We start from the raw sequence: 12,951 nt of genomic DNA on the forward strand, positions 1-12,951 counted from the left end.
CAGCTCTGAGCCTTTCTAGACCAGTTCATGTGACAAAACTACCAGTGAAGTGTACAAGAACTACAATATCCAGAGTATCTGTGATGTCAGTCTAACACCTGCTGGCAGAAAAACACATCCATAAACCTTCTGGATCTGAGCTTTGCTGCCTTGTTAACTGATAAAACTCACTTCGGTCGAACTGATCCGGTGGTCCACCTCTGTGGCCGACCTGACAGGTGGTGTCTGAGCCTCCTGTGGCCTGCTGTTCAGCTTCTCGTCTCACAATCAGTTTAAGAAATCACTCAGTAAATGAGCTGCCGGTGAGACAAAGGAAGCAGGCAGCACTCAGAGCTGCTGAACCCGATGAAACGTGTGTGTGTGTGTGTGTGTGTGTGTGTGTGTTCCTGCAGCTGCCCAACTGACTGCAGCTAAGCGGCTTTACAGCTTAGAGCCACATCTGTGTGTGTGTGTGTGTTGCAGAGGGACATGGTGACGATCTTAGCACCGCTGACGTTCCCTTTGCTCGTTTCCAGAGACTTCAGGACTTTAACAAACTGAGTCAGCTGTGGTTGTTTCTTCTTCGGTCTGAAGCCCGGAGGGAAGCTGCTGATGGGTCGGGGCTTTTCGGGGCTCAAAGCTCAGTGTCATGTGTAGGAACGTGCAGCTTGATGTGCTGTGAGCCACATGAACATGCAGCCAGTTTGTTCATGTGATTATATGTTTGTGTTGCATGTTATTGTCCTCAGACGCATGTGAGGCCTCCAGCTGTTCATGTGAGACCTCCTGTTGGCCTTCGTCACAGCGCCGCTTCGTCCAGCAGCAGCTCGGCCTCGTCCTGCTCTTCTTTATGTTCTTCAGCACCTTCTCATCTCACCTTCACGTGGTGAAGACAGCAGACGTGGACAGAAAAGTGTCCGTGTGTTTCGGGGTGTAAAAATGGAGTCCGAAAAACAAAAGGTCCTCAGCTGTTTGTGAAGTATTTTGGATTTTGCTCCACAGCAGCTGCATGAAACTCTTTGGATGAACTTTTCTCACTCTTTCAAGGAAATCCAGAATTCGCTGAGGCTTCTGCTTCAATAAAAATATGTAAACGTGTACAGATGTGTTTGATAGGGGATAGTATTTGTTAAGGTACTCTGAGGAGTGAGCGGACTAACTCGTCCCGAAGGTGTACTGCATGTAAAGCCTCAGTCCTTAATGTGGACTTTCTGCTTGCAGAGACACGAGCACAAAACCTCTGATGGCTTTACTGAAGTACTGGAGTGAGGTCACATTCGGTATGGAGTACACACAGTATGTGTACTGTGTTAAAGTAATGTACAATTTATCTGGATGTACTGCTTCATATGGAAACTGACATGATATAAGCTGTGAGCTGTACGTGTCCTCATCGTCTGTCCTCACGTCCGTCCTGTCCTCATTGTCTGTCTTCACGTCTGTCCTGTGCTTGTTCCTGGGTTAAGATCTGCCCCCCCCAGAATAACTCGGCGCCTTTTCACACACACACACACACACTTTGTTCACCCGGGGTCAAACTGAGTCCAGAGCTGTTCGATTCACCCTGGACTTCTTAGTCCTGCTGGCGAGGTGGAGCCGGCGAGCCCCAGACTACTGTCAGGGTTAGTCCGCTTTGTAAAGCGTAGGAGGTTTCTATGAGAGCTTTTAATCAAAACTGGATCAGGACCAGCGTTTTTTGTGTGGTTCCTGGATGCAGGTGTCCGTTAACGTCTCCGTGTCTGCGTCTCCACAGAACCTTCTGGCGTGCTTTCACAGCGGCTCGGACAGTTTCTCCGGAGACGCCTGCGAGGTGAAGGTGGCGGCTCCGTCTCACTCTCCTTCAGCTGAGGCCGAGTACTGGAGGATCAAAGCGATGGCTCAGCAGGTCAGTGTGATGTGAATGCTGTGCGAGCGCCGTCGCAGCTGTGATGTACGCGCCACACAGCAGGACAGTGAAGGGGTCTGTTGTTGCTCCAGGCTCAAATCCAAAGCCTCTGGAGACTCTTCATCAGCAGTGGACTGGACAGTTAAAACTCCTCGCTCTCTGTGGCCTCCGGCTCATCCAAAACTCTGTTACAGCTTCACTTCACTGTCGTACTGTTACTACAGCAGCAGTACACCAGCAGGTCAGGACTGGTCAGGACAGCTCGTTGACGTGTCCTCTTTGTGTCCCAGGTCTTCATGCTGGACACCCAGTGCTCTCCAAAGACGCCCAACAACAAGGAGGGCTTTGAGCATGCTCAGTCCTGCGTTCTCATCATCGAGCTGCCGTCTGACCAGCAGTCCAACGGACACGCGCAGAAGAGGTGGACAGCACACACACACACACACACACACACACACACACACACACACACACACACACACAAGGGTGTTTTGACCCGCATGTGACGAGGATTAATAAACTAATACTACATCCTGCTGCTCCGACCCCAAAACACTAAAACTCTAACCAGCAGGAATCCTGCAAGCTGACAAGTTTTACAAAGACACGAACCAAAGATATTCATGTCTTTGAAAAACCACCACAACCAAACAAACATTTACTCTCACTTGTCTTTTAATTATGGAAAAATACTTTCATTTACTAAATTTTAGATCAAACTGTTCCTTTGGCTTCTCTTTCGTCCTGTGGGAGGAAGTGGAGACGCGTCAGCCATCTTTATGTCAGTGGTTTTCTGTTGTACCTTTTGGACTTTGTTTAAATGAAACAGAAGCACCTCGTTTCAGAGGAGGAAAACAAAAAGAAGACAAACAGTCGTCCTCCGTCCTGGAAACATGACTGTAAGGTGAAATCTGTCTCCCTCTGTCTCTTCTGTGCTTGTCTTTCTGCTGCCGCGGTTACAGGAAAGTCGGGTAAGACATCGGGGACAGTTTGTCTCTGAATGATGTCCACAGTCAAGCTGACATCCGCCTGCGGAGCTGCACAGTGTGGCGTCAATCTGCTGTATACTGGTGTTCTGTAGACGAGGTCCAACCTGCTTCGCAGCGACGTCAAAACCATTTCCAGTTAGTTCAGAATTTGAGCCGATTGTAAATGTTACAGGAGACAGGAGAAACACAGATTTGGACTAATTAGTCACAAGTTTGCACTGAAGCGTAACTGAAGCTGCTGTTCACCATTCAGATGTGCCAGGCTGTGCAGCTCGGGCCACACGCTGCATGTCCCTGCATGTTGTGCAGTGCACCACGGCGAGCCGAGTCCTGCTCGTCCTCCATCGCCCTCATGAGGGAAACAACACGAAGGACGAGAGGTTTTCAGTGACGCACACTCGCCAGTCTGCTCCAAAGTCTGTGTTCTAGTCTTAAAAACCGCCGAGGTGTTAAGTTGTTGAAGCTGCCTGCATGAAACATGAAGCAGATCCTGTGAGAGAAATCTTGGCACAAACTGAATGAATGAAACTTCGTCAGGAGGTGAAAACGAGCTTCAGTTCCTCTGAAAGCTCAGACAGCAGCTTTAAATAGTTTCTCACAGCATCGACATCAGCTTGTTCCTTTAAAAACTGACTGAATGTGCTCTGACCGCCGTCCTGCAGGATCCCGTTCCGGACCATCGTGGTGAGCTTGCTGTCCCACCAGGTCCTGCTCCAAAACCTCTACGACATCCTGCTGGAGGAGTTCGTGAGGCAGCCGGACGGTCAGGACCGGGTGACGCCTGTGACCTCTGACCCCAGCAGAGCCACAGCCGGCTTTCTGCGCTACATCTCCATGACTAACTTAGCCATGATCCTGGATCTGCTGCTGGACTCTTACAGGTCACTGCAACTAGAACGTCAGGATGTAAATCGACAGAGCGGTTTGATGATCACGTTGACGAGCTTCACACTCAGCTGACTCATCTTCCTCTGCAGGACAGCACGAGACTTCGACACTCGGCCGGGTCTGAAGTACCTGCTGATGAAGGTGTCGGGTGTTTGCGGAGCAGCTAATCTTTACCGTCAGTCCGCCATGAGCTTCAACCTGTACTTCCAGGCCCTGCTGTGTGCCACGCTGAGCCAGGCCGACTGCATGACCGCACAGCAGGTAGACGCCGAGGCAATCTGAATATATAAATGAGAGAAGAACAGTGATGTGTTGATCTTAGCAAAGCCAGATGACCGAGCTGTCAGTGCTGAATAATAAGGATAAGAATAATACAAAATGAATTCATAAAACTTGAAGTTTGTTTTCAGTTTGCCTTTGCTTTGGGTCACTTTTTATTTCTCTTTGTTCTTTTAGAAATGTTCCAGATTTAGTTTGTGTTTTCAGGTCTCCTTTTGTGTTTCTGGTAGGTCTAATGGAGGCAGTTCACTGCAGGTATTTTTATGTTTGGAACAAATGTATCTTAAATTAAAACAGACTAATTCATCTAATAACCATCTGACCTCCACGTAGTAAAGTCACAGCGATCACACTTTAACGGCTTCTCATTGTGATGACCTCACAGCTGCACATGACAACTCATCAGCATTCACAACTCATGTGTCTCATATTTGAACCTGTGCTTGTGTTCAGGTGAAGAGGATCCTGTACGAGGAAGAGGAGGGGAGCTCTGACTCGTCTCACCCCGGTTCTGCGTCCTCAGAGGACGAAGACATCTTTGAAGAAACGGCACAGGTGATGAGCCGACGGTCATCCAACCGATCGGTCAGCAGCTGCTGAGGAAATGATCCGCTTTCTGTTTTGTTATCCTCCTAATCGAACAAGTCGACTTGCTAGGCTTCTTGTGATTTTGAAAAATCAAATCATGCACTTTAACGCTGGGTTTCCTCCTGTTAGGTCAGCCCCCCTCGCGGCCGGGACAAGCGGCATCACTGGCGAGCCCCCGTCCCGTCTCTCAGCGTGCAGCCGCTGGGCAGCACCGACTGGGCCTGGCTGGTCAAACGCCTCCACAAGCTGTGCATGGACCTGTGCAACAGCTACATCCAAATGCACCGCGACCTGGAGAGCTCGCTGGAGGAGACGGCGCTGCAGAGAGGAGCGGCGGGAGGAGAAGATCACGTCTTCTTCCTGCCTCTCTTCCAGTCCGAGACCTCCACCCCGACGTCAGCCGGCGGGCTTTCGGCGAGGGGGACGCCGTCCGAGGAAGGCGGGTACAGGTGCCAGACGGCGGACACGAGCACAGCATCACCCGGAGACACGCCCACGCCCAGCCCGGGATTCAGGTCTGACGTCAGAGGAGGCAAACGTGTAGATCCAAGATGCTGGAAGATGTGTTTCGGTTACTCGTTCAGTTTCATGTGTTTTCACAGAGCACACAGGCCTCAGTATCATCCAGCTTCACTCATCCAGTACTGAAGTGCTTTATCTGCGATTTCACTCGGTTTTCTTATTCCTGACATCCAGTGCGGCCGTGATGCTGATGACGTGTTGGTGTTGGTGTAGTCTGGTTAAAGCAGCGTTTCCTCTCTCCCCCCAGCTGCACGGGCAGCCTGCCGCACCACTTCCGCACCGGAGGCGACAGGAGGGACTCCGGCATCACGGGAACTTCAGTCGGAGGAGGAGCCCCGGGCGGCGCTGGACCAGGCAGGAGGAAGGAGTGGTGGGAAAGTGCCGGGAACAAACTGTACACCATCGCCACAGACAAAACCATCAGCAAGCTGATGATGGAGTACAAACGCAGGAAACAGCAGCAGCAGCAGCCACAGCAGAGCCACGTCAACCTGTTCATGAAGGAGCAGGGCCGGGCGGCGGCAGGAGGAGGAGGAGCCATCGGGGAGAGGAGGGGCCCCGTGGAGTCGCAGAGGCCCCCACAGAGGCCCCAGCATTTGGTGGATCAGCAGGGCCCCCCTTTGAGGCACTCAGTGAGTGCAGGACCTGAAATCCTGAGGCAGGAGAAGAGACCACGATCAGAATCCACCATCAGCTCCCACAGCATCTCACTGAGGGACTCCGAGGCTCAGATACAGGTACAGATCTGACCACTGAGAGTCAGCTTTTTAACGATTAAGGTTAAAACCAGTTGACAAGGACTCAAACCATGTGGCCACTTACCAAAGATAAAATGAAGACCATTCATTTATATTTTCATGTGTTTTTCACTCAACATTTAAAATGTTTCCAAAGCTGTGACTTTCCCTGGTAACAACTTTGGGTCTGACTAACGCCTGGAACAACCAGTCCCATCCAATAAGTTATGCTAATAAGCTATGCAGTGGAAATGTTCTCACTCCAGCCAGGAAGCTAACGTGATGCTAACAGATTCAGAGTCGGTAACAAACAGTAAACATAACCTGACAGGATGCTTAACAACAAGACTGTCAGCTATCCAGCTGGGTTTCTGATCCCAGATCAGACTCCAGACTGATGATGTTCTCACCAACAGGTGATGTGCGTGTGTGCTGGCAGCTCAGCCTGAAGCAGAGAGTTGAACAGTGAATGTGATGTGAGAAGATCTCTGACAGCCCACAGAGGAAGTTCAGAGGCCGACTTTGTTTGCCGTGTAAATTCGTCTGCTCGTGTGCTTACGCTTTGTCGTTGAATTCGTCTCTCTGTTTGCAGGCGTGGACCAACATGGTCTTGACGCTCCTCAATCAGGTCCTCCTCCTGTCCGATGCTTCGTTCCTGGCGCTCCAGCCGGCGCTCTACCCCTGCCTGAGCCAGCTGTCCTGCCACGTGACCGACGCCCGCGTCCGCCAGGCGCTGCGTGAGTGGCTGGGCCGCGTCGGCAGACTCTATGACATCATAATGTGACACGGCGGCGAAGAAGAGCGTGGCCTGTCGGTGGAGGACGCACACAGATGAGGGATGAACTTGTCTGGTTTGATTGGCTGAACAGAGCGAGAAGGAAGCTTGTGTTTTCTGATGTTATCGTGTGGCTCTTGTGAAGAAAAGGGAGGACACTGGTGGACATCATGTGACATGCAGCTGGACGGTTTGATTGGTCAGTGTGGTGAGAAGAATGAGGGGATGATCTGACAGCACACGTACACCCACATCACACACACTCCCCACAGCGTGACTCATTTCTGTCTCAACATGATTAATATTCGTCCACACACACTCTGTCTAACCTTTTAAATGCACCAGAACGCGTTTAAACGTTCCCTACACTCATTCAGAGCAGTTGGTTTGCTGCTGAGTTCAGTCACATGAAGAAGAAGATCTTTTCACTCAGCGTTTCCCCTGTTGAACACCTTTGTGTTTTCTGGCCTCCACACATTAAAGATCTGCACCACTGCCCCCTGCAGTCAGCAGGAAGTGCCAAGCAGATCATGCATCAGAGGCTCGTTCATTAAAACATGGCCCCATAGCGCCACGAGTGGCCAAAACCCCTCCAGGGAACCTGGTTGTGTTGATGGGGGGTCACAGTGAGACCTGTGGGTGGTCTGCCAGTTCGCCTCCTGATGAAGTGAGCAGCGACGGATTTCAGTCGGGGCAAAGACTCGATTCCTGTCTGATCTGAGTGCGTTTGAATGTCCTGTGCAGTTTCATTCACCTCCAGCTGAATGTCTTTACTTATTATTTTAACCAAACACCACATGCAGTATGCGTGTGTGAATGTTTAATGCCGGTGATATCCTGCACATATTTGTGTAAATGCTGTGTTATTTCAAATACTTTACGTGTCATACTTGGCTTTTTGTTTTTTTCCAAAGTTGGTTGATTTTGTGCTGCGTTAAAGGGTCTCGCTGCGGGTTTGATTCCCTCAGGGGCTGCTGATCCTAAACACGTGTTGAGGCTCAATCAGTCAGCCTTGATGAGGTTTGCTGCTGCCATCAGACGAGTCAGCAGATCCGCACGACGTCATCAGCAGCCCCGATCACGATTGTTGATTTCTGGGTTCGTCTTTAGTCTGTGAAGTGTGGGAAACTCTCTGGATTTCTGTGAGCTGTGATGTGAACTCTGAGTGTGAGAGGACGACCTCCTGATCTGATCTCAGACACAAGCAGGACACAAAGTCCTGCTTGTTCACATGAAATTTCTCAGTTTCAGGCAGATTTCCATCGTTCCCAGTGTGTTCTCGCTCCATAACCTTTGTGCATGTTCAGTCCCAGTTGTCATAAAGCTCTGGTCGGAATATCACGGATGTCAGTCCACTCTGTCCGTCAGTCCACTCTGTCTGTCTGTCCACTCTGTCCGTCAGTCCACTCTGTCTGTCTGTCCACTCTGTCTGTCTGTCCACTCTGTCCACGTTGTCCTTTAGTCTTGTTACTGAACTTAATACTGAGTCGGTTGGTCTTGAAGGCTCCCTGTCGGCTGACAAACCTGCTTGTGTGTGTGTGTGTGTGTGTGTGTGTGTGTGGGAACTATCAGGATTTTATCTAAATGTTAATAAAAACTTTCCCTAACCTTAACTGTCAACTGTCAAAAGTGGAGCCTGTCTGAAGCTGATTGGCTGGAACATCTGTCAGTCAAACAAATGCTCCGCCTCTCTTTTGAGATTCAGCAGAAGTGCACTAAACATTATAATTACTTTTATTTTTTACTTTCTGACCCAGACTCCCACGAGGAGATCAGCGCTCTGAACCCTCTCGCAAAGTTTCTGGCCGTCCAGTAAAAGACAAACAGCATTAGTTTGTCTCGCCTGGGTACTCTGTCCCCTCCCCCCCGTGTCCCTGACCCGTCCCTGTTTGTCCCAGCTGTTTGAGGGCAGGCAGCGAGCGGGCAGATGTTGTCGGCCATCAGTGTGATCAGCGGCAGCGCAGGGTGGATTTAGCTGGTGTTAATTCCGTGACAGCATTTCCATCTAAAAACAGCAGCGGACTGACGTGTCGTGCAGCTGCTGTCCGGCAGCAGTTCGACTCCGCTCACGGATGTCGTTCGTGGGCTCGTTTCTTCGCCGCACGTCTTTGTCTTTTTACCGTTCTGCTGTGAACGTCTGTGTGACAGGCCAGAGCTGAGATTAAGAAGAGATTGAATCATGAATATGCAGTTTGAAGATCATCACGTCATTTGCACTCTAAGCAGATTTGATGCACTCGGGTTCTAACTGAAGAAAAGCTTCCAATCCGTCCATTGTCATGTGTTCCATCGCCAGAAAGATGTCATGAGAAAATCTTTAAGCTCTTTATGATTTGTGGCAACTCTTTCTTTTGTCCTTGTGCTGCAAACTCTAATCGCATTTCTTCTAATAATTTACGGTAAAGTCACGTACAGTTTGGCATCTTGCTGTGCAGTCGAGGGATTATTGAGGCTGAACAGGCTGAAGAGGCGCTGACCTGCTGTACTGACTTCACTCAGATTGCTAACAAAGAGCTGACTGAGAAAGTGTCAAATCAACCTTTAGTTGATGAGGTTTTGCTTAAAATAAACTCATTAACTGGTTTTGGGGCCCTCAGTGGGTGGATGATTGGTTTTGCTTCTTCTCAGCTGATGTGTGATGGTTCGACTCTCTGAGTGCGTAGGAGCGGAAGCAAAGCGGCTTTGACCTCGCTGCCCTGTCGTCTGACGCTGATGGAGGAAGTACGTACGTGACCCAGACATCTGACACAGTTTCTGAAGTGCAGGATCAAGTGACGGGGGACGTCCAGAACACCGTTCAGCTAGAGGAAACCTTAACAAACACAATCCAGCTGTTACAAATGTGTTTTACAGGAAATCTCTGTGTGTTATTGATGCCAAACCCTGTCAAACAGAAATCACCTTTAGATACAACTGGTTTGTAAGAGCAAATAACATTTATGAGGGAACTGGATTGTGTTCACACATAACTTTTACGTGACTGAACGAAACGAAATATTTAAGAAGCTGGGCTGCAAAGTCAGGTTTTAACGTGGGCCAAGACGGCAGAGACCACGTTCAGTTTCATGTGCCCACCGTGTCGTAGAGACTGACTCGTCAGACTCTCTGAAGCTCCCGAGTGTTTCTGTTGCTATGACAACTCAAAGCCGTCGTGATGTCAGTCACGGGCCTGCATGCATACTGCTGTAAGTGGGCGTGTTGGCTGACTTTAGATTCAGTGTTCTCCTCGGTCACCTGATGCCACCCACACACACTGAGTCTGATTGTTGATCAGCTCTGTGGCTGTAACCAGGCTGTGTGTGTGTGTGTGTGTGTGTGTGTGTGTGTGTGTGAGGGGTAAGGGCCACGATAAGATGGCAGCTGAGTATTTAATGCAAACTGTCTGTTGTTCGTGTCCTGTTGAAGAACTCAGCGGCGGTTTGTCTGTCGGCGTTCCTGCAGGTGAACGTGATGAAGGAGCCTGCACAGTTTGGCCGTTTGCTTCCTTGGCTGACGAAGCTCATGTTGTGACTGTGATTTCTAAAAGTGTATTTTTTCCTGCTTTTGATATCAAAGAACAGCACATGTACTTCCTCGTCCTCCTGGTGTTTCTTACCTGCTGCTTCGCTCGTTTCTCCTGAGCTCAGTTGTGTACCTGCTGTGTTTCAAAGTGCTTCTCCAGGAGGCCTGCCTGCTCTGTGTGCTCCAATAAAAGCAGCTCATCTCATGTGTTTCTGTTCTGTTTCACGTCTTCACGCCCACAACAGCCTCCTCTGGTCACTTTGACTGGTCTGCAAACTGGCCACAGTCACCTGGTGAAGTTATTTAAATCCACTTAAATGCAGTTTTCTACACATGTTAGGTATTCATCATCAACCTTCTCGTGCTTATTTTGGAGCGATCAAATGGGAACCATCAGAATCAGTTTGAAGGTTTATCGTGTCAACGTTGTTGTAGCTAATCAGGTGACAAACGATTCAGATGCTAAGGTTGCTTTGGATTGCTAACTTCTGCTAACAGAAGTGCTTGATTTGTAAAGATGTTATTTGCACCTTTTTAAGACAAAATCTCTTCTTCAGCCTCTCAGCTCAAACAGTGAGAGCTGAAAGATGGAAGATCATTGTTAAAGCAGTGGCTCAGAGGACGAGCTGATCACATTCACACTCATAAAGCCTGAGATCCAGGCCTGATTCCTGGACTGAACCAGGTTCACTGGACAAACTGTTGGACCGCAGAGGTTTCAGGTGAGTGAACTGATTTCACCAGCTGTCACGTTGGAAGACAACATTTTGTCACGCTTGTCCTCGATGCAGGTGAGGTTGTTATTTACCTTTGCAGAACACAATAAGGTGGGACACTAACTGGGAAACGTGTGCTTTGCTGCTGTGGACGAGCTCCCAGCAGCTGTAAATCCTCCCATCAGGACCAGTGACGTGTCTCTTCCCAGCTGGACACTCACCAACTGTCTGCTGCCCTCATTTCCTCCTCCCTCCTCCCCCTCTCAGTTATTATTTCAGGCTGATCACTTCAGCTCTGCAGTCAGCGTCCCCCCGAGCTCACAGAGGACTCGTCCTCCTCGTCTCTCCGTCCACTGCACCTACTCTGAGCGCTTTCGGCCCCTGCAGCCCCTGCGTCCGGCTGGGCTTCGGACTCTTCACGCATCCGCCATGCGGTCTCTGATGGAGAGCAGCTGGATGAAGTTTGGACCTGCCGGACGGGACTCTCTGGACTGGTCGTCTGGACCGTCGGCTCTGCCGTCCACCGACAGACAGGCACCGGTGAGTTTGTCCACATCTGATGCTGATTGCTGTCATTGATCTGTAAAATGTTTCCAGAAACACTTAATGAACTAAAATGTCACCACTTCGTTGTTGCGTTTTGTTGAACAGTTTGTACAGCAAAAGCAGATTCTGTGGATTATTCAGCAAAGGCAAATCTCAGTTCATCAGCAAGCCGACCGCATTCTGGCCTTTGGCCACTGAGGTTGTGTAACAACATGTCAACTGCCAAATGAAGAGTCAGACTGAGAGTCATTTATATGGAAGCCTGTCAGTGAAGTAGACATCGCAGTTCAGAGATGCTACAAACGAACTGTTGCTCATCCAAAACTTTCATCTTTGTTAGATTCTTGGTTTTCCTGCACGATGAATCCGGAGGCAAACATTTATTTTTAGTGTCGTTTCATTAGCAAGCAGTGACTCGTGCTCAAAAACTGCAACGAAATGTGACTCTTTATCTCTTTTATTTTGTGATCTTTGTCTTGCATCCAGAGCTTTAACGCGTTAGTGAGTAACGTTCAGTGTGCTCACTGTAAGCGTCTGGACTGGATTCATTCATTCAAACAGATCAGAGCAGATGTTGTTTATCTGTTTATTTTCTTCACTTTGACACTCGTGACGCTTCAGCACGTCGGGCCTGACTGTGAAATTTAGCTGATTACTGCAAGAAAACATAATTCTAATTGTGATCGTGTGTTAATTTATTCTCAGAAAACTAATTGTTTTGTGGCTACTCGCAGGGCCAGAGCTCAGGTGAGGCCATCACCAGTGCAAGAGCCGTCTACATCACCGTAGCAACCGTCTCCTTCCTCCTCCTCTTCTTCAGTGTCCTCGGCTTCCTGATGTGGCGCCGCAGGCAAGGCTTCAGTCTGAGCAGCAAGCTGGGATTGGCCAATGTGATCGCGCTGGAGGACCTGCAAGACCCGGAGAGGAACTGCGAGCTGCTGTCCTCCATCCGGCGCAGTCGAAGGGAGCACCAGCTCCCCAGTTCCAGCTCCGAGCAGGACGTGACGGACGGCGTCTTCCTCATGGTCTACCTGCCCTCGCCGTATGAACAGACACTCACCAGGATTGCCAGAGCCGCCAGCACGAGCAGCTCCAAGGACCTGGAGCTGCTGCCACCAAGTCCTGGACCGGAGACAGGCAGCGGAGATGAAGAAGGAGGGATGAAGCTGAAAGACAAGACACCCATAGTGGAAGAATTCAAAGGCTGAATGGAGGCAGAGGAGAGACAGGAGGATGATAACATATGAAGTGAAATCTGTACAGATTTTTGGACAGGATCTACAGCACATCATAAAGCTCCCTGTGATATCCTGCGACTCCCCTTTTAAAGATGAAATTTGTAAGATGTGGCCAGTTTAAAACACTGAAAACTACACTGACATCTTCAACAGGCTGTGAAGAAACTACAGTGTTGGCGTTATGTCAGTGACGCCTCCGTACTGTGTAGCAGATATCTGCTAACGTTAGCATGCTAATCAGCTAGCACCAGCCCGTCCTGTCTGTAATGCCACTTTGTACCTGTAGAGGCCCCCGTAGTTTCAGCTGG

General features: G+C 49.6%; 1 protein-coding gene across 4 annotated transcripts in view; it reads left to right on the forward strand.

Annotated features, from left to right (window-relative positions):
- Positions 1-8,060, forward strand: part of arfgef3 (ARFGEF family member 3) — a 33,438-nt gene extending 25,378 nt beyond the window's left edge. For 2 of the 4 annotated variants that reach the window (XM_046401861.1, XM_046401864.1), the window contains 9 exons: positions 1,733-1,864; positions 2,155-2,285; positions 2,827-2,835; positions 3,516-3,734; positions 3,831-4,002; positions 4,474-4,575; positions 4,738-5,123; positions 5,378-5,867; positions 6,460-8,060. In XM_046401861.1, the coding sequence (XP_046257817.1) occupies positions 1,733-1,864; positions 2,155-2,285; positions 2,827-2,835; positions 3,516-3,734; positions 3,831-4,002; positions 4,474-4,575; positions 4,738-5,123; positions 5,378-5,867; positions 6,460-6,651 (1,833 nt within the window). In that variant the 3' untranslated portion in view covers positions 6,652-8,060. The remainder of the gene's footprint in view (positions 1-1,732; positions 1,865-2,154; positions 2,286-2,826; positions 2,836-3,515; positions 3,735-3,830; positions 4,003-4,473; positions 4,576-4,737; positions 5,124-5,377; positions 5,868-6,459) is intronic. The other 2 variants (XM_046401863.1, XM_046401862.1) reach the window with 2 other exon arrangements.
- Positions 8,061-12,951: the final 4,891 nt, after the last annotated feature.

The sequence above is a fragment of the Scatophagus argus genome, chromosome 10 (genome assembly GCF_020382885.2).
Source record: "Scatophagus argus isolate fScaArg1 chromosome 10, fScaArg1.pri, whole genome shotgun sequence".
Lineage (NCBI taxonomy): Eukaryota > Metazoa > Chordata > Actinopteri > Scatophagidae > Scatophagus > Scatophagus argus.